Genomic DNA, 20687 nt, shown 5'->3' with positions numbered 1-20687 from the left:
ATCATCAAAATTAAACGAAATAAACATTTGAAATATATGAGTTTGTATGTAATGTATGAATATAATATACAAGTTTCACTTTTTAAATGGAATTACTGAAATCAATCTACTTTTTCATGATATTCTAATTTTATGACCAGCACCTGTATATTCAGTAATTACTTTCAGAGAGTTTAATCAAAATTACCAGTGGTCATTATAAATGTTTTGTTTGTTTGTTTGTTTTATTTCATTTGAAAAAAACATTGTGGTTTGAATTTAAAAAGGTCAAAAGTGTAGTCCTGTACTCTCAAACCTTGCTTTGCTTGTGTTTGGTCAGTGAACTTGAGTTTAAAGCTGGAAGCTAAACACATTGCTATTTGGTTGCCAGAGCACATTATGAACAGACCTGCATGCCTCAATCCATTTTCTGACCGCCTTGTGGAGGTCCTAATTTCTAATTCTACCTGTCACTATAACCCTGCTCTGGCTTTCATCTAAATCAGAGGAAAAGAAAAGAAAGAAAAGAAAAGGCAACAATAAAACCAAATCTTGAGTAGACCATTTCATTGCACCCAATTCAGCTTTATTTTACTTCTCAGGCTGGAATCCAATTACCCTTTTAATTTAATCAGCCATGCTTTTATTAGCCCATTCACAAATTTTTATTTTATTTTTTTTGACACAAGGCTCCCCGAAGCTCTCTAACTCATTGAGAACCGAAGCACAAAGAAAGTATACAGGCATTTATTATTTGGCCATGAGCTGGAGCAGAAAAGTGAGGTTGTGATCATATGCAGCGATAGTTTGATTTTCACCAAGTTTGACAGTTGCTTATCTTTTTCAACAGTTTTGAGGCTCTGTAGAGGGAATTGAGGTTTGACTGAAAGATGTGCAGTAATTCTGAAATCCAAAAACTAAATGGTTTAATCAAATTCCAATGCCTAACATGGCTGGAACATTCATCTGTTTGTGCATTGAGAGAATTAGGCTAACTGAAACATATTAACAGCCTTTAAAAGCATTTTGTTCCATGTATCTCAACAGTTTTGTAGCTTTTTAGCTTACAAACATGTTTACTTCACACATTTCCCATTCATTTAGTTTCTCTTATTTCCAGTTTCACTTATCCGAGGTTGGACTTTGAAGGTACAGTAACAGATCCAGAAGGGACACCCAGATATCCCTCTCCCCAGTGACACTCACCAGCTCCTCCTGGTCAATCCCAATCCATTTCTCAACCTATTTCTCTTATTGAGGCAAAGACTCACACTTGACTCAGAGGGAGCACCCCACCTTTTTCTGGTTGAGAACCATGTCCTCAGATTTAGAGGAGCTGACTTTCATCCCACCCACTTCAACACATTCCTACTAGCCCAGTGCACAATGAAAGGCAGAGATTAGACCCCAATGTGACTAAAACAGACATCTTTCTTTACATGACTGTGCCTTGAGTTCCTGTTCTAAACACCACAATTGAAGACAAGGAGCAGCCCTGGTGGAGCTCAACCTGCACCAGAATGAGCTCCAATTTGTCCCAAGAATCTGAACACAGTACTTGCTTTGGTTATATATGGACCAGAAAGCCCTTAAAATTGACCCTAGATTTTCATACTCTAGCAGCTCCTCCTCAAGGGACATGGTTGTAAGCCTTCTCCAGGTCCATGAACCACATGTAGAATGAAGAGTTAAACTCTTAAGACTCCTCAGCAACTCTGCGTGGGTGAAAACCTAGTTCACTGCTCCACAACCCAGACGAAAGTCACACACAACACCCCTGAATTTGTGATTCAAGAATGACTTAGAGCCCTGTGTAAAACTAGAATGTAATGAAAGTTTTCTCTCAGGCTCCTGTTGGTCTATGCCAACAAGCTTTCTGAACTTCAAATGTGGCATTTTTTGCTTCAGATTGAGGTATTGTTAACTATGTATTTCCTACTCTACCAAACCTAGAAATTTCAGCTTGAACTATAGACTCCAAATACAATGTCTACAAATCCAATCAATGAAAACAAAATCTAGTCAGAAAATATTTAAAATATTTCAAAAGTGTATTTTTTTGTTTGTTTTGATCAGTTATTTTTACTACTTGAGTTTCATCTAACATGACAAAACCATTTCAGAATTGCTAAGGGATAAATTCAATAACAAGTTGGCAGATAAAAAAAAATCAATTTGAAAACTTGAAGTTATGCTCACATTAGCCTTTCTTCACCCAGAAGCCTCTCGTTTGCTGTGTCATCATGCAAATCCATGTTAAAGCATTTACCAGAGTCATTTATAGGGGTGGTTGGCTCTTGAAAAGCAATCATCATGTGTCTGAGGATTTTATCCTGTGCATTTAATCAATGGCTCTGGCTTTATAGCAAAGATTCACCTCTATACCTCTCAGCTCTCCCCAAATAAAATGAACAGCTCATTTCAAAGGAGCACCTTGTGGCCCATCAGAGCTGAAATCCTGTCTTCCCTCCCCCTAAGGCCTGTGAACTGAATGCACGAGTAGTGAATCACTTTCTAACTATACCCAAGTGGGCAACAATTTGTGTCCATCCCTATCTTCTAAGACTTTTCAAATGCCCCAATGTGAGGCCTAAGGGATTTCTAGAAGAGACTATCACAGAGCCAATACAGGGGAGAGGCTGCACGTGCATTACGATCTGCAAGGATGAGAGCCATCTTAATATATGTGTCAGATATGCAACATAATCCTGCCCATCAGCATTATTGAAGTTTATTACTGTAGCACCCTTGCTGGCAGCTGAACAATCTACTAAGATGGTGTTGTACTTCTGTTGTTGCCTGATTGTGTCATTTTCTGCTCTTAGCTCTTCCCTGTCATTTCCCTCTTGCATGACTTCCTTTTTAGACACTGATGGTTACATACAGACTGAGGAAAATGGGGAACAGCAGCACACTCTTTCATTGGAACTGTCAAACTTCATTGCAATGAAAAATCAGTGGGAAGGATAAAAAGCGGAACCAAAAAAAAAGTAAAATGTTCTGGCGAGAGAAATGAAGGGTTGAAGCTTTTATCATCATCCACTTGAAATACAGAAAAGACGACAAGCCATGGCAATAAAACAGACATTGGCAGTCATAAATCTGGCCAGTGTATAAACTTTAATGGCCCATCCATGGGTGGGGAAAACTTGACAATATTTAATTAACTATAATGTGATCAACCACAGTGTTTCTACGATGGAGCTGTTTTGATGGGGCAGTCTGTCAGTAGCATTCATCCTATAGGTTATTTACCCTGGAAAACGCTCCAACCAATCAACTGAAGCACTTTTTGGGTGTGTCTTGATCTCTTTACTACTTGTCTGACTACAGTGAACTATCATCCTTACTCATCAATAAATATGTTAGTGTGACTTGCCAGAATTAAAGTATTTCTGAGTTAAATGTTTTTATGTGTTTGCACAGCTTACACACATTTGAGTTTTGATTTGTGTTTTCAGTCCTTATAAGAATACAAAGTGCTCAGTGCATAAATGATTGGGAAGTTATGAATAGCCAAAGGAAATTAGTACCCACATGTGGATCCTTGGAACGTAAGGCCCACTTCACACTAGATAATGACTCAGTTATGACACAAAAAAATCAGCTAGAACATTAATGGTCTTTGCAGGGTCTTTGTGAGGTCTTTAGGTGTGTATTAAAAATGTAGTGAGCTTGCCATTGCATGTGATAGATCTGCAATGGTTTACCACTGAAGTAGCCAAGTATTGTGGTACTAGGTAGAGCGTGGGGGCAGAGGTGGCAACCTTTCTATGACGTGAGGTCAATGCACAATTGTGTGGCTCAATCAACATCAACTAGAAGCAAAGATGGCCTCATGCCTAGGCTACAACTGTGACCATGGCAGAGTCATGGAAACAACCAAATTCAGAAGTGATACCCATGCCTGTAGCATCATTTGGCTGGATCTTCTAGAGCATACAGACATCCTGATGAGTTCTAAAAGAGTCATCCAGGGCAAGCATCTTGAGCCTGGTGAGTGCAAAGGAGCATATTTCAAGTATGCAGAAAATAGTACTGAAAGCGTAGATGTCATTCATCTTCACAATGGAAGATGGATGGAAGATGGAAGATGGATGATATATTTATCCATCTATTAGTTCAAAGCTAATACTGAAGATGTCATTCAGTGTGAAAGGGAAATGTCATTAAGAGCAAAATAGGCGGCAAATCAGTAAGATTTTGGTAAGAATGAGTCAGTTTCTATGATATTAGTCTAACCCAGCCAAGTAGAGGTTTTAAAATAAACTCTGCTAGCTCACAAAGTGACAAAATAAAAATAAGAAAAAAAGCCCGAAAGAAAATCCATTTAAATGCAAACTGGAGAAAAAAAGGAAGAACATTATGGTTTATTTTTGCCTACAATGATACATTATGAAAGGAAAGGTCACTTCATGGCAACAAAAGAGCCAGGCTTGACTGAGGATGTTTTTCTTTGCTGTGCAATAAAACCTACTGAATAAACATCTGACAGCGTCAATTTTTCAGATCAACCTATTTTGTACTCACAGTGCAGAGATCATTTCAGAGTTTTCCAAGGTCAGATGTACTTTGCTATTTTTACAAGGCCTTCGAATTTAAAGCAGCTTTCTGGCTGTTTTAAAGCAGATAAGCAGGTAAATTATAAACGTGTGAACCCTGTGGGGAAATATTCTTCATTCAACAGTGTAGCTTTTTGATTAGATTTCCCTTAAAAGTTTGCTCTCACACTCAGAATGTCTTGCATGAAAACATGTTGTGGTCCATCTCGTATTTTTATCTATTCACAAACACCACGAGCAAGTTTAGCAAAGAATGGTGATATTGTTGCAACTTATCCAGCTTAGTAAATATTTCCTTCGTTTTTAAATTTGAGCAAGACATAGAAGTGGCAATGCCTTCTACTTGAAAGCTGCTGAATTCCTTTGTCTAATTTAACACCCTTTAAATTCTCTGCAGTGTGTTAACGTGTTGTCTTGCATCAATTAAAAGCCAGCCCTTATTGAACCTACAAAAGGTTTGTGTTGCTCTCTTCAGATTATATTGTCATATGTTGGCAGGAAATGAAGAACCCAAATGCAAATACAATTCTGAAAGCAGAAAGTGAAGAAAAAAAAACATATTTATTAGATAACACATTTAATAGCACAGCAATGCACGATGGTCAACAAACAAACTGGAAATGAAGAAGCTGAGTGTGACAAAAACCAGGCATAAAACAAAGACTTGTTGTAAAACAAGTAAAAAACAAGAATAATCGGTACTGATGGAAATACCTGCAGAACAGGTATGACAACTAAACTAGAACCAGCTGTGCTGAGCAGCAAAACAAACTAAGCATAACTAAACAGAAAACATTTTAAACTCTGGTTCACAATGTCTGATTCCTTTCTGTATAGACAAAATATTTTGCCCTGAAAAGAATTATAAGAAAATCTTTTGTAAAGATCAGGAATCAGTGGTCTGTGGTTGTTCAGTGTGACAGGCTCATCCACAGCTGATTTGGTACTCTCTCGACCAAAGACAACCTGCAACAACTATCAAGAAGTGTTGAAATGAAGCAGACAGAAAGCCCAAGAGCAAGCATAACAGATTTTTACAGTTTGACATTATCATCATCCCTTCTCATGAAAAGATGATCTTAGTTTAAAAAAATGCGATGAAAGATGGCGGGCAATATGCATTCTTTCAAGGAATGCCAGGCTTTTAATTTTATTTTGCTATTTTCCAACACTGATCATTAATATCCATTTGAGAACAAAACAGTGGTAAAGTTTAGAAACAACTTTAACCAGATTAGATTATAATCTAATTATATAAATATAACATAGTTTTTCAGTCTCTTTAAAAACAACTTTGTTTCTGATTGTCCTGTCTGCATACATTCCCCCAGTCATGTGCTTTGTTTGATTTCTTAATGTGAAAAAAAAAGATAAATTTTGAAGTATGAAGTTAAAACACCCAAGAACACAGACAAACAGTGGGGCAAAAGGTCTACTTTGTTCATAGAAGATAAAACAATGAAAAGAAAAAAAAAGAAACTGATAACATCTGTCCTGAAGGGAACTGGATGTATGGCTCCTTCAACCTGCACCCTACAGGAACTTTGATGATGCAAACTTTAGCAAGACTTGAGTCATGGTGGGAACAAAATGATTTAAAGAAGCAACTATGGTTGTAAAATTTAGCTACAGTAACCTTTTTTCACAAGTAGTCAAGCCTTTTTCCAACAGGAAAATGCATCATGTAAAAAAATGATCAAATATACAGTACACATGGCATTATAAAACTCATAACACACAGAGTAAAAGGCCATATATGGTAGCCAGAGTTGTTTAAATTGGATTTAAGTTACACAAATCTGTTCAGAGATAAACATATAAAAAATAAAAACATGGGCAGACTTCTTGGCTTTGAATGCAAAAAGAGGAAAAGACAAAAACAAAAATGTCTTATATGTCCTGTGCATACAGCCTGCAGTCATTCCTTGTAAGGTCTTGTTCCTCTTGTCTTACGTTTGACAGTTAGCTTTTCTTGTGCCACATCTCCTGTTGGTTATGCCTCCATGACATAAGACCATAACCATGCACATGCCCCAGGCAAAGATAGCAAAAGACTGAAAAGGATAAACAGTAATTTTTTTATTGCGCACTGGAAAGAGTTCACTGTTTGGGGCTGAAAAAACAAAACGAAACAAAATATTTTTGAATGTCCGTTACAGAGCAATTTACAACAACCCAAACCAGTGCAATTTGTCCATTTAATTAGGAGATAAAATTTTAATATCTTCTAAATATTGCACCCATTTTAACAATATGAAAACACAAGTGGAGGTACAGGATAAAGGAGGTGATGAAAAGAGTCATCAGAGCAGGCAGCAGAAAAAGTAAATCAAACCAGAGAATGAGCTCAAGAAATATACACAATAATGGTGTGTGTACATAACTGAAAACATGGCTTTCTTTTTTGTTATGCTTCGCACACACTCCTCCATAGTGCACAAGTGCAGATCATCACTATCTCCTCTTGAGTTGCACCTCCATTTTCTGCTCCAGTGGATGACAATAATTTAGGCCTCTTGATATGCAAATGTATTTAATTGGACTGTCACTAGAATCTGGGCATTGTCAACTACATAAAATGACTATGGCCGGGAGCAGATTGATTTTTGGTGGCCAATCTTGCACACCTAATTTTTTGTAATTCTGTAAGTGGTTCGCTTTAGGTTCCTATAACATGGCACTTATATTACTATATGTCGGGCAAAAACAACAGTATATAGAATTCTCACTTTAATCTTAACTTTCTCTATTGCAGGCAGAAATTTCAGAATTCCTGTAACTCATTTTGTTTGCACTTTTTAAAGCCCCTCTGATTGCAGGGTCGAAGCCAGCAATGTTCCTCCCCAGGAGTGGGGGGTTGCTTTTGTCCATATTCTGTCAGACATTTTGTTCTGCACTTAAAACTCAGCAATGTTGAGAAGAGCATGATTTATTAGGGGGTTCTTTGTGCCTGCCACAAAGCTAATGGTTTTGTTCATCACTGCTGGGAAACCAAACATTTGAGCGTGTCTGAACTCTGATTCCACCATGAACACATTGTAATTCACAAGGATTAATATATTACTGCTAAAACATGAATATTCCATGGTGCTGTAGTGGTTGTGCTTTTTGAGAGAAGAGTAGAACCTTGTTAAACTATGAAGGTGTACAGCCTGGAGCATTCATCTCTGCATGTTTGAGTGCTTGTGTGTGATCAGGAATGGAAAATGAAACCAGCTCATGTAATATGAAGCTAACACATTTAATGTATTCTCCTTTCAGGTAAATAACCTTGATGTGCTGCTTTGTGGATTTTGTCTGTCAAGTCGAGCCTATTAATTACCACTGATGTTGCCCATCAGAGTTTTGGATAATCTTTAAATTTGTGTGTTAGCTGCTAAACCCTTAGAAAGTGTCAATCCTTGCTACCATTTAATTTTATTAAAACAAAGCAAACAAAAACTTAATCTTTAGCTTTTACCCCATCACTGAAAATTACCTTCAAAGCAAACCCACAGTCTTTTCACAAATCTGTTACAACGAGTAATTTACATGTCCTCCTGAGAGAAATAGGTTCTTGATGTTTTCCAGTTTTTCTTTTGTTTTATTTTTTCAGCAATCATTTTTTTCCTCTACACACTATGCCTCTGCCTGCTTAATTGAGTCTTTGATTTACATGCGCGTGAACATGCTGGGATATTAGCAATAATGACATGTAAGGAAAAGAGGATAAAACACCGATTCAGAGATAAAAAGCTGAGCATGAACAGGTTAAAGTAGGCCTCTGACTGTGAGTGTTGATCCCTAAAGCATCGGGGATTGCATAAATCCTTCATTTTTCATCTAAAGACTTAATGCTACTCAATCAGTGTGAAAGAGTACTGGGCAAGAGAGCAGATGATTTTTGAGGTGACAATGCTATCAGGTGACTAATGGTATAGGATGTGTTGTGGAAAGGTCAGAAAAACTAGGGCTAGATGGTTCAGAGTCAAGGTCATCCAGGAATTAACTCCATGTATGTAGAGAGGGTGTTAGTATTGACTGTAAAGCTTTGTCTTTCTTTTACATTTTTATTTAAAAGAGATTTTCCATTAAATCCTCAAGGTAATTTATCTGCGATCTCCCAGGTAAAGTTTAATAACAACAATTCAGTCCTTTTTTTTAATTCAGTGTGACAAAGATTGTCTTGCCCTAGTGAGAAAACTGTTCCCACTTAACAAATCTCTGAACAGAATGATTAAGTCGACAGAGGATAAATTAGAACCAATGTAAATGAAGAGACAAAAAGTAAGAGAGTGTAGTTTTTTTCATTGTTTGAATTTTTCATGTTCCTTTGGAATAAACCAAATTGCCGAGTGTGCATTAGATTTCAAACGAATCTGACTGAAGTTGTTCACAAAGCTGTTTACAAAGCAGAATGGCTATTTTTATCCCACTTAGTTCATCTTAAAAAAAAAAATTCTGTATGAAACAGCCACTGTGGACAAAAGGTGTGTCAACTACCAAACGGTAACTAAGTCAAAAATGTCCCCGTGTGTGCAAGCTGTGGTATTATCATTAGAGGAGTTAAAAATAAGATGGAATGATTTGGAAATGAGGCTGGAATCCAGATCATAAACACTATAACTAGCAAAAAAAAAAAAAAAAAAAAAAAAAAAAAAAGCATGTTAATGGTAGACTAGATAAACCTTAAAATTAAAGTTGCATATCAAAGCAAGTTGAAACTCTTTGAAGTTCAGCCAAGATGTACTGGTGAGTGATGAATGTGTTATTGACAAACTGCTAAAGCATGGGCTGCTCTCACAGAATACTGCTTCAAGATAGGTCTTTCTGGAAAAAAAAAATCTTTTTTATGAGTGTGAAGACTGTGCTGACTTTTGGTCTTCTTTTTTCAGCTTAATTTAGAGAAAGTGCTTTGATGGCAGTTTGCAATTCAAGCCTCAAGGTATGAATACCAACAGCGAAGAACTACACAAACCACTTATTACCTCTGCCAAGGAGATTATGTGTTCAGTAAGTGTTGGTTGGTTCGTTTGTCCATCCATCTGTCTGTTTCGTAGCAAGATAACTTAAAAACTAATGAACAGATTTTGAAGAAATTTTCAGGAAATGCTGGAGTTGTCAGAAAAGACAAGTGATTAAATTTGGATGGTGAACTGGATCATGATGCGGAAAATACAATTTTTTAATGACAGCATGGTCTTGGCTGAGGTTTGCACTCTCTGAGTGCTTCTAATATTTCTGTAGATTTTCATATGAAACCAACACGTCCTCCTTTAGTGCACCAGGCTACCAAAGAACTTGATTGAGTTGGGGACAAGGTATGGACTAGTATTACATTTTTATGATAAATGTACATTTTTACACATTATATATAATCTCTTGGGTTTACTCTGGGCCTTCATTGAATGCCTTAAATGCCTTAATGATTCACCACTGGACAGTTTCAAAAAGCACCACTGGGTTCATTTGTACAAGTTCAGAGTAGTTAATATCTCACCTGTTTGCAGGATCAAAAAATGAAGAAGAAAAAAGGAAAAAAAGAATCAAAATATCCTTCTCAAGCAGCAGAATTAAATCAGTTAGCGAATGCAATATCTTTGAATCGCTCAAGCAGCCTTCTAAGAGAAATAAGGAAATTGTCAACTGGAAAGCTGTCTTAAAGGTATTCAAAAGAAACTAAAATGGGCTCTGTTTATTTATTTTTTGCTGCTTTTTGAAAGAACAAAGAAATAGCTTTGAAGCTAGCACAGCCATTCTGTAACTCATCAAAAGACAAAGAAGCTAAGAGCATAAAAATCCAACTCATTACAAAGACTATTCCCCTGATCTGTGTGGTTCACTGAAGGAGCAGATTGCAATTCAGAACTTCATTAATAATTGACTATGTGAACAATGGAAGAGTGATAGTTTCATTGTCTTCAAGTCAAAGAATAAGGCACTCTGAATGCCAAAAGCAAGATAGTCATTATCTTGTCCGTGCTTATCAGCTTAAAAGTCTGCATGAAACAAATCTGCACGAAAAGCGTCATCACTGAATAAAACCAGGCTTGAATCTGACTCCAAGGCATTCCGTGTTAAACCTTCATTTTGTTTTTTTCTGTATGTTTGCTCCTTACAAAATAGTCAAAACTTTCATTTAACTAGACTGTGTTCTTCAAAACAAACACAACAACAACAAAAAAATCAAGATAAAACAAATAAATATATAAAGAACAGACATTTGTGAGAAAATGATGCAACACCTCCAACAAAGAATGCCTTTCCAGTTCCTGAATTCACAGGAGCCGGATGAAATCTGACAGGCAGAAATTATTTGAGCGAGATAAGAGTGGAGTGTGAGCACACAGGAAGGATGGAGGAGAGAAAAGGAGGGCTTGTTTCAGGTCAAACTAAAAGCAAAAAGACTAGAAAAAAAGAAGGAGCTGTGTTGTGCTTAGACACTAGAGCACAGACGCATTAGAACACTGTGGTGGACATTATTTTATCATTTGTAAATTACTTAATTCTTCTCCTTTTTTAATCACAACTTTGATGTGGGAATTTTTTTTGAACTCACAGCAGCAACTGTTGCATTTTTTTAAAGTCCTATTTATAGCAGATCACAGTTTTTTATTCAAATTATGAAAGGTCATTTTAAAGACATAAATGATCTGAATACCTCGTCTTTGACTGTATGATTTTATTTTATTTTTTTGTAAGGGACTTGTATAAAATTTAAATAAAACTGTCATTTATAAAATCTGACAGAGCATGAGTTATCCTAGTCTCCTAATTTATACAATCAAAATCCAGCTTTGTGCATAATGTATGACACTCTACTCCCAATTAATAAAACACATCCATCTATTTTTTTTACTCCATTCTTCGTTCTGGGTCATATAAGCTGGTGCCTATCTCTAGCATTCACTGTGCGGGAGGTGGGGTACAGCCTGGACAGGTCTCCGGTCCATCACAGGGACACATAGAGACACACTATCACTCACAACTAAGGACTGTAATGGCAGAATTTACTATAGGGTAACACCTGTTGTTGATAAGTCCTGATTATGTTATGACTTCTATTCCAAGTCCCATGGGTTCTCACAGAATGAACTTGTTTATAGGAGTGATGTTGAATTTTCTCCTCATGGGAACCAGAATGCCTTGCTTTTCCTGTACTCCTCCTTCTGGTCCAGTATTTCAATACCTTTAATATAAGCTCCTGTGTTGACTTGGGGGGCCAGAGCTTTGATTCGGAGCTTCCCTGTTCGGACCTGGGACTCTGACATTGATTGTTAATTGTCTTTAATGCTCTCTATATTTTGTGCACAATATATAAATAAACTTGTTTGAGTGATTTCATCTAACAGCGCCGGGAAATTATTTTTCTGACACAACAGGACAATGTAAATTACTAAGGAACCTAACATTCACATTTTGGGCCTGTGGGAGGAAACCAAAGTACCTGGAATTAACTCCTACATGCTTGAAGAGAACATTCAAACTCTACACAGAAAGGTCCCAGAATGGAAGGCAATCCTGCAACCTCAGTGAGAGGCAACAGATCTAACCACTGCTCCACTGTACGAAGGTCCTTTACTTTGAATATTTTTATTCCTGACCTAAACCTAGGTTTTTTTTTCTGGTGGTCTACGCATTGTCAAAACAGCCCAGCACATAATAGCAGGGTCTAAGATGCAGGCAGGCAAACCATACATAGATGGTTATAAATGGAACACCATAACCAAGTGGCTGGAACAGGAGCATCGGTGCTGAGTATAGGCTGGAGGTCCTGCAGTCAAAGTGAGAGACTCCACCAACGGTGGTCGAGAGTAGCAGGGCTAAGATACTGTGGGACTTCCAGATATAGACTTGCAAACAGGTGAGGGCTAACCAACAGGACATTATGGTGGTCAACAAGTGACACAAGAAGGCAGTGGTGATAGATAGTGTGGTCCCAAGTAGATGTAACATCAGAGAAAGAACACTCGTGAAATACCAAGAAATGAAAAAAGAAGTAGGAAAGTTTTGGAGACTCAAAGCCTCAGTGGTACCAGTGGTTATCAGAGAACTCAGGGCCTGAGAGAACCTTCAATCCCCCATGCCTCTGACAGAGAATCCAAGCTTCCGAAAGTGGAATTACTTATGTGGAAAGAATGGGACAAGAACAGCATTATATATATATATATATATACCTATATATATATATATATATATATATATATATAATGTTTATTTAAACCATGGCACTATTTTAAACTGACCATCCACAACTGAATCATTTAGAGGTAAAGTAATTTATCATCTAGAGTTAGGGCAATTCAAAGCAACTGATTACTGACTTCCATCTACATTTTTAGATTAAATGCCATTGAGTGGCTGACTTTACCGTCTCTATTCATTTAGTATTTGATCTAATTTCCATACATTTATCCAAACTCTAAATCCCACAATATATTTTAACTGTCAAACAAACCATTTCACTCTTCTCTTACTAATAAACACGGAACAGGTCTCCACCTACACACTGCACGGAGTTCATTGCTAATGTGCTAATGATACACTTTTCATAATGAGCTGGAGACCTCTTTCCCAATCACTCATTTAGAGGCTAATTAATCACAGCACATTAAGCAGCCTGTGTGTTTACTCATATGAATTTACTTTACTTTATGGTAAGAAACAAAACATTATTGCCAAAGTTTTTTAAGGGAAAGGTAGTCTGTTAAGACCAGAGATATAGAATATATATTTTTTTATGAATTTATTAAAATGCAGAAAACACAATACAACTGATAATATAAGGACATTTTCAGGATAAGACAGCATGGACAGTTTCCGTGTTGTAAGGAATAGCTGCTGAGCACAGAAATCGAAACATCCTGTCGTATTTAGCATCTGAGAAAGGAGAAGGTGAAGTAGTACTTAATACATTAGAAAGTATAAATCATGTCATTTAGGCTGACTGATTATGTACAATATGTGTGTGCAGCCTGAGGATTTAAGGTTTTGTGGACCTTTCTAAACTGCCACCATCACTGATTGAGCAGTGTAAGTGTTTTGTGGGTCACCGGTGAGACATTTGCTTGCTGTCCAAGCAAAAGCTGCGGGGCTCCAGGGACCAGTGAAAGTGAGGGATTGACACATTAACAATAAGTTTCACTGCAAGAAAATGAATAGCTGTCGGTGCTGGTGTGCATGCTGGCAATAGAAAATTAGAAGTGACTGACAAGCATTTGACCTGTGCCAAATAACAGCACTTAGCACAGCTTTTGCCCATTAACCTTGCTAACCCAGCACTTTGAGGCTCACCCAGAACAGTGACAATTTAGAAGTCACCAAAAAAAAAAGCCACTTCAACTTAAATCACCTTTATGAACCATTGAACTACTCACCCATCAACACCTAGCAAAAAAAAGATATTTTGAAAAATTCAAGTTTGTGTGTGATAAAACAAATTTACAGTTAGCAGTCACTTAAAAAAAGAAAAGCACTCACTGTTTTTATTTATTTATAACACTACAAAAAGCACTTCAGACTGAACTACCAACTCTTGTCTATTCAAGATTATTAGATGGTGAGCACCAACACTTAGATTTTTTTCCCCCAGAAGTGACAGCAGAAAAAATGCTCTTTTTACAAGAATAAACATCCCACCCTTCCCAGTTAGATAAGCATATGCAAACTAATCTTCAAATGTTCTAGCTCTCTTAGGACAAATGATGTGTTCTTCTTAAATCCATGTTTTCTTCTTTGTGACAATCACTAAATGTCATGTATCTCTCTGGTGTCAATGGTATCAGTAACCTGTTGTCAGAATGCGATGTGAGCGTGGCGAACCCAAGAAGCAGAGTCATCTTTACAAAAACAAAAACTGATTTAATAAAATAACAAAACTAGAAAACAAAGGCTAACGTGGCAGCAACACTAACTATAACAGAAATCCAAGGCGAGACGAGACGAAACAAGGCAAGGCAAAACTATGAGCAACATCAACATCTAACAAACAACAATGATCCAGCGGGGTGGTGGAGAAAATGACCAGGTTATATGCACAGGGGATAATATGGGAAGTGGGCACAGGTGAGTGATTACAATGACTTACAGGTGGAGATGGGCGTGGCAGATAATCAAGGGCAAAAGAGTGACTGGGGAGGAGTGAATAGTGACAGCACACATGAACACAGAAACAAACAGAAAACCAGAAACAAAACAGAAGCTTACACAAATACCAATAACCATGACACCTGTTCTTTATATAAGTCAAATTCAACCTGTGACAGGATATTCGTCTCTTTTCTGAGTGTGAAACGAGGCCATAAAATCTGCTGGAACCCACAAATTTGTCAAATAAGGGAAAAATTGGCAAAAAATTTAGCTGTATTGGGAGAAGCATGACAGTGAAGCACTGTTGTCTCTGTATTTATCACTTGTACTGCCATATTTATCTTACTGTGTGGAAGTTTGCAGTAACACATACAAAAGCAAAGTACAATCACCTTAAAACTACAAAAGAGAGAAATCGGGATAGTTCATAACGTGGGGTTTCAGGAGCACACACATTGTTTTCAAAGTCGCAAACATCGAAATTCTGGGATTTGGTGAAATTTAAAACTGTACAGTTTATGTTTAAAGCTAGAAACAAGGGATTCCAGCCAGGGAATCTTAAAAACCATGTTAAGTGACAAAAAGGGGGGGTATAGTTTTAAAACACAGTATTTTTGTACCACAAGGAAAAGTATGTGTATATCTGTTTGTGGGGTGCATTTGTGGAATGGGTTATATGATGAGTTGAAATGATGTACAAATATATATCAGTTTTAAAAAGATACAAAACAGTCATTTTGAGATGTTATATGGATTAGGATGGGTGTTGATGGCATTTAGAGCACTTGTGGAATATAGATGTCTTAAACGAACTAATAATGTTGCATTCTGCTGTATATAATAAAATATAATTTTATGTAATGTAGGAGGGAATATTTATAATTATAATTATAATTATAATTATATTGATCAATAAATACGTGAGTAAGGGGTAGGGGAATCTAAAATTTACTTTAGCCTACGTCTTTTCACACAGAAGATTCTGTAAATTGGCCAAAACAGTTTTATTTGTTTTGGGGGTTTATTATGTCTGTTTGAAATAAAATTAATTAATTCATTTGTTCTTTTTTAGGATCTGGCTCATTTGGCTCAGCTCACCAAAAAGAGCTGGCTTTTAGGTGACATTGAAGAATTTCAAAGTACTACTTCTTCATTATTCCAATGCACAGTTACCATGGCATAATACTACTACCACCAATGCTTAGTTAGGAAAGCCTCTCCTTGAGTCCTCCAAATATTCTTCTTGTCACTTTGGGCAAACAGATCAACCTTTATCCCATCTGAGAATAAAATGTTTCTCCAGAAGGCATTTGGCTTGTCTATTAAGCTTTTGGACTTGCTTCACTGAGGACGGTGACAGTGGTGTTTCAGGAGTTTCCAGTTCATGGCAGGCTTGCGCCTTGGTAGTTCCTGGGTTGTTTAATGTAACATCCTAATCAGTTTTCTTTTATCTAAGGGGGACGTTTTAGAATCGGACATTCACATTGTTCTGAGTATTGGTCAGTCCAATAGGTGCTGTCAAACAATTTTTTTCATTTTATTTTGACAAAAAGAAACTACCAACTGCAGTCAATCATGATTACTAACAAGAAGTTAATAGGCCTTGACTGCATAAAATAAAAAGACATACTAGTCATACTAGACATCACCATTAATGAAAAGACTTAGATAAACACACTTCTAGATTTTTATATAAATTTGTATAACTCTGACTCTATATAGGTCAGAGAAAATCCCCACAAAAACTAACTTGTGCATTCATCTCTTGTTTGTAAAAATCCTTGAATATGTATGTTGGATAGTCATTCCACCATAGGGGGAAAATATAAATAAAAGCCCACAATTAATGTGATATTTGTGCACATGATTACTATGTAATGTAAACTTCTGACTGTAACTGTAGATCAGCTGACGGGGGATAAAGAGCACAAATGTCAGAAATGAAGAAATTCAATACTCAGCTTTTTTTTCCCACTAGCTTTTGCAGTAATCAGGTTGTTTCCATACAATACAGGTTTTAGATTTCCAGAGCTATTGTGTACATGTGGTATTTTTCACTCTGTCATGACAAGCATCAACATCACATTGTGTACATGTGTGACTGTGTGACTGGAATGGAAAAACTGACTGCGTAGGCGTTTGTCAACTAACAATCTGATGACCTGGATGAGACTAAGTAGAAGCTTGAAAAGCTTTTGTTTCTATCAATATGAAATTCACTGAACAAAAATAAATTAGGTTTAAGGGTGACATAAAGCTAAAATGTAAATACATTTGTTTTTGTTTGTTTTCATTGCCTGTTTTTTTTTTTTAAGAACAAAATATTGTCACTATGCCAGACAATTCCATGAATAAAACAAGAAGTCCTTCAAGTCATGGTGTCTTTCAGTCTTCTTGACATTTTATGTTGGTAATTTTGAAAGTTATGAGTCACAGTGACGCTTGTTGTCCATCTCAGTCAGCTTTTAGACACAGCACAGCTACCTCTACTGTTGCTCCACGCCAGCAACTGTGGAGACTAGTGTGTTTTTTCTGAAGCAGTCCTTGAGAATTATTGGACAGGTTGAGAGTGATGTAGAAGACAAACAGACAATTGTGCCCTTGTATTGGATTTTCTAGCTGAGTTTGAACTGCAAGTTGATTTCATGTTAATGTAGCTAGGAGCCTAATTTCTATCAATATAAAAATGCTTGATGGATACAATAGGTTGCAAAAGTATTAAACCCTCTTTTCTTTCTTTTTTTATATTTTTCTGTCATAAAATGTAATATTTAAATGGGTTTTCAATTTGGTAAGTAATGAACCTAAAAAAAAATGTTCCAGATTAATGAAGTTAAAGCGGGAGAGAAAAAAATGACTATGTTTTAGATAATTCACTAAAATGCTAAACTGAGTTGTGGTGCATGCAACCATGGGTGTCTGATCGTGTAATAAAATAGGGGAACAATTTTGGGTATGTAATTGTTTCTACGTAAGGGAAATCAATGGTACCACACAAACAATGCATTCCCATTTGGTGCAAAGGATACTGCGATTAACTTTAATGATACAGACCTGGGTTCTAATGACACCAGGGTTACTTATTTGTTTTTTTTGTTTTTGTTTTTAACAAACTGTGGCAAAATGACATGATATACTTAATGCAAATATCTATCCATCCGTTCATTCAGTTTCTTTACCCCTCTTTCCTTTCTGAGTTGCAGGGAAGCTAGTGCCTATCTCTAGCAGTCACAAGAGGTAGGGAACACTTGGACATGTCTTCAGTCCGTTATAGGGCTTCATAGAGACAAACAAGACAAACAACCATTTACACTTTCACTCATACCTAGGGGCAAGTTTAGACTTACCAATTAACCTAACATGCTTGTATTTGGTCAGTGGGAAAAAACTCACGCATGCATAGAGAAGACAAACTCCACACAGAAAGATTGGGAGGCCAACCTGCAACTTGCCTGCAATGAGGCAACGTTACTAACTAATGTAAATATGATATATACATTTACAAAACCTTTAATTTTTGGGTATATTTAGTTCAACCCAAAAATCAATTTCTGCAATGAGCTCCTGATTGATATCAATAAGGTTAGAATAAAGGGATTAATATTAGCACTTTTTAAAAATGTATGGGTATCTTGCTCTCATTGTTCTTACTGCTATTGATTATGGGGATTATCAGAACAGGTGTGAAGGTACTGAGCTCACTGTCACCTGTCCACAGGTGGATCTTATTTAACTAATTACGTGACTTTTAAAGGTAAAGATCTGGGCTTCAAAGTAAAGAGGGTGAATACACATGCACACATCACTTTTAAGTTTGATATTTTTTAGAACTATTTAAAACACTTTCCCCCCATATAACTTCACTAATCTGAAGTATTTTTTCTCTTCCTCCCTGTAGGGTGGCCATTACAGTGAGCCCCTCTGGCTACATCAGAGCATAGGATCACACACACAGAATGGCAAACAATGAAAATATATTTCTGCAAGCATGCACATCTATGTTTGCACATACACACATACACACACACACACACACACACACTACACCTCTCCAACCATCCGTCCATCCATCCAGCTCAGCTTGAGGGTCTCTGTGAGTGGGCTTCAACCCCCTGCTAGAGCCTTGGCCACATTAGCAGCCTGGCGGGAGAAGAAATGGGTAGGCTGGCCAACAGCCTCCAGCAAACGTCCTCCCACAAGTGCTGGCACCCTTTAGATGAGCTGGAATGGTCACAAAGTGGGAAGAATCTAATCCGGTTATACTAGTTTTTCCTGCCGCGTCCTCAACCATCAAGGGGCTTATTTAGGCTGCTCTCCACTCTAAGTAAATAGGAAATAGGAATCCTGTGTATGATGTATGCTTCCTGGGAATCATTAGACTACATGGACCCAGCAAAGTGTTGAGTTCAAAGTGGAAAAATAAGGCTAGGATGCAGAGAAATAGTGAATCTATTCAAGCTCATTCACAGTGATATCACATGACAGCTTTATACGGTTTATGTCCAAAGTGTAAGTACATCCTGCAGCTATGCTTCCCTGTGTGGATTAACTCCTGAGTCATTGTTGACGGCATCCATTTGATACGAGGTAGTCCACATTTAACCTGGTGCTTTGATCATGCTGAACTTGACAGCTGTTAAGGTTGAGATGTACCATACCTGCATAGGGGATGGGGGCATCTTTATCCAGGGCAACCAGAGGAGGATCCAGCAAAACAATGTCGGTATTTTCAGTGATCACCCCATGGTACGATGTCTCTATCCAGGGCTTGTGTTTATTCACTACAGAGACAAAAAGCAAAAAAGATACTTTTAGTTTTCACAAATTGAAATAGATAATAGATCTTCAATAAGCTGCATCAGTATAACAGTTCACAGATCAATAATTTAGCTTTGGCATGCAAGCACAAATAAACAAATTCTGTATCCCGCAGCATGAACATTTCACTGGAGAAACTCCTCCAGCCTGAGCATCTATGAATTACTTTCCCAATATCACTCACTACTTTTTCTTTTGTTTCTTTCATCATTCTAACCCTGCAGTTTCAAAAGCACCGACCCATATTTAATGTTATCACCACTGTGCTGGCAGCTGAAATCTTTATCCAAGACCAAGTCAAAACAAGGTTCATAATGTGGATTCAGTCCACCTTTGTGATTTATTTAATAACAAATGTTGATTTAAATGAATATATTTGGGAACTTGATAGTATAGACTTATATATAAACCAAACTGGTTACTTGAAATCAAAATATTTTAAGACCATGAAAAGTAGCTTGTGCATACATATTACATGCATGCAAAATTATATTTGCCTATAATCCAAGTGTTGTACGGTCTTGGCATTTGACACTTTTAAGACGTGTTTTAGTTCCCAGAGTCTGCAAAACTACTAAGCAAGGGAAACTAAGGAGGTCAACAAAGATGGTCAGAGACAGAATTCTGTACAAGTACAGATTAGAGCTGAGTGAAAAAAAGGAAAAAAAAAGTGAAAAAAGCTTTTTGTTGTTGGGACCCCTTCATCCCAAATCACAACCACAACCTGGATGGTATTTGCACATGATAGAGTGCAATAGGTTGTGGAGGGTTTTGAGTATGGACCAAACTTGTGTAGTTAGGTCATTGTGGTATTGAGGTCCTAAGTGGAGTGTGGTGGCAACATATCCATGACACGGGGCCAGTAGCTGTCATCAAGAGTTTGAAGTGGGACTGACCATGCCAGCCTCATATAGACTGTGATCCTATCACACTCACACCATGCAGGCAGTGCTCCAGTAGCAGGGAAACAAATATGTGACGAGTACTAAGAGCATAGCAACATCATGACATCCTTCTCAATGAAACATGTTTTCTAAATTTGTCACAGTCCAGTTGTATAGTTCCTGGAGAGTGTAGCAGGGTTGCCACCCAGTGTAAAAACCTTTAAGTTCAAAAAAGGTTAAAAAACAACTGGACCTCTATTCTGTAGTTGAAAAAAAAAAACTAAAAAACTAAAAAAAATGGACAAGAATTATGAGAACAAACTGGAACTCTTGACAGTTCCATTGTGTTGATTTTTGCTGTGTCCACCAAAAAAAG

The 20687-nt window shown here is 37.2% G+C and overlaps 1 protein-coding gene across 1 annotated transcript in view; it reads right to left on the bottom strand.

Annotated features, from left to right (window-relative positions):
* Positions 1–20687, bottom strand: part of LOC108239357 (calsyntenin-2) — a 371232-nt gene that overhangs the window by 229892 nt on the left and 120653 nt on the right. Inside the window, exon 2 of the mRNA XM_017422019.3 lies at positions 19268–19390. Within this exon, the coding sequence (XP_017277508.1) occupies positions 19268–19390 (123 nt within the window). The remainder of the gene's footprint in view (positions 1–19267; positions 19391–20687) is intronic.

Source organism: Kryptolebias marmoratus, linkage group LG2 (assembly GCF_001649575.2).
Source record: "Kryptolebias marmoratus isolate JLee-2015 linkage group LG2, ASM164957v2, whole genome shotgun sequence".
NCBI classification, from domain to species: domain Eukaryota; kingdom Metazoa; phylum Chordata; class Actinopteri; order Cyprinodontiformes; family Rivulidae; genus Kryptolebias; species Kryptolebias marmoratus.
This window is presented reverse-complemented; position numbering and strand designations above follow the sequence as displayed.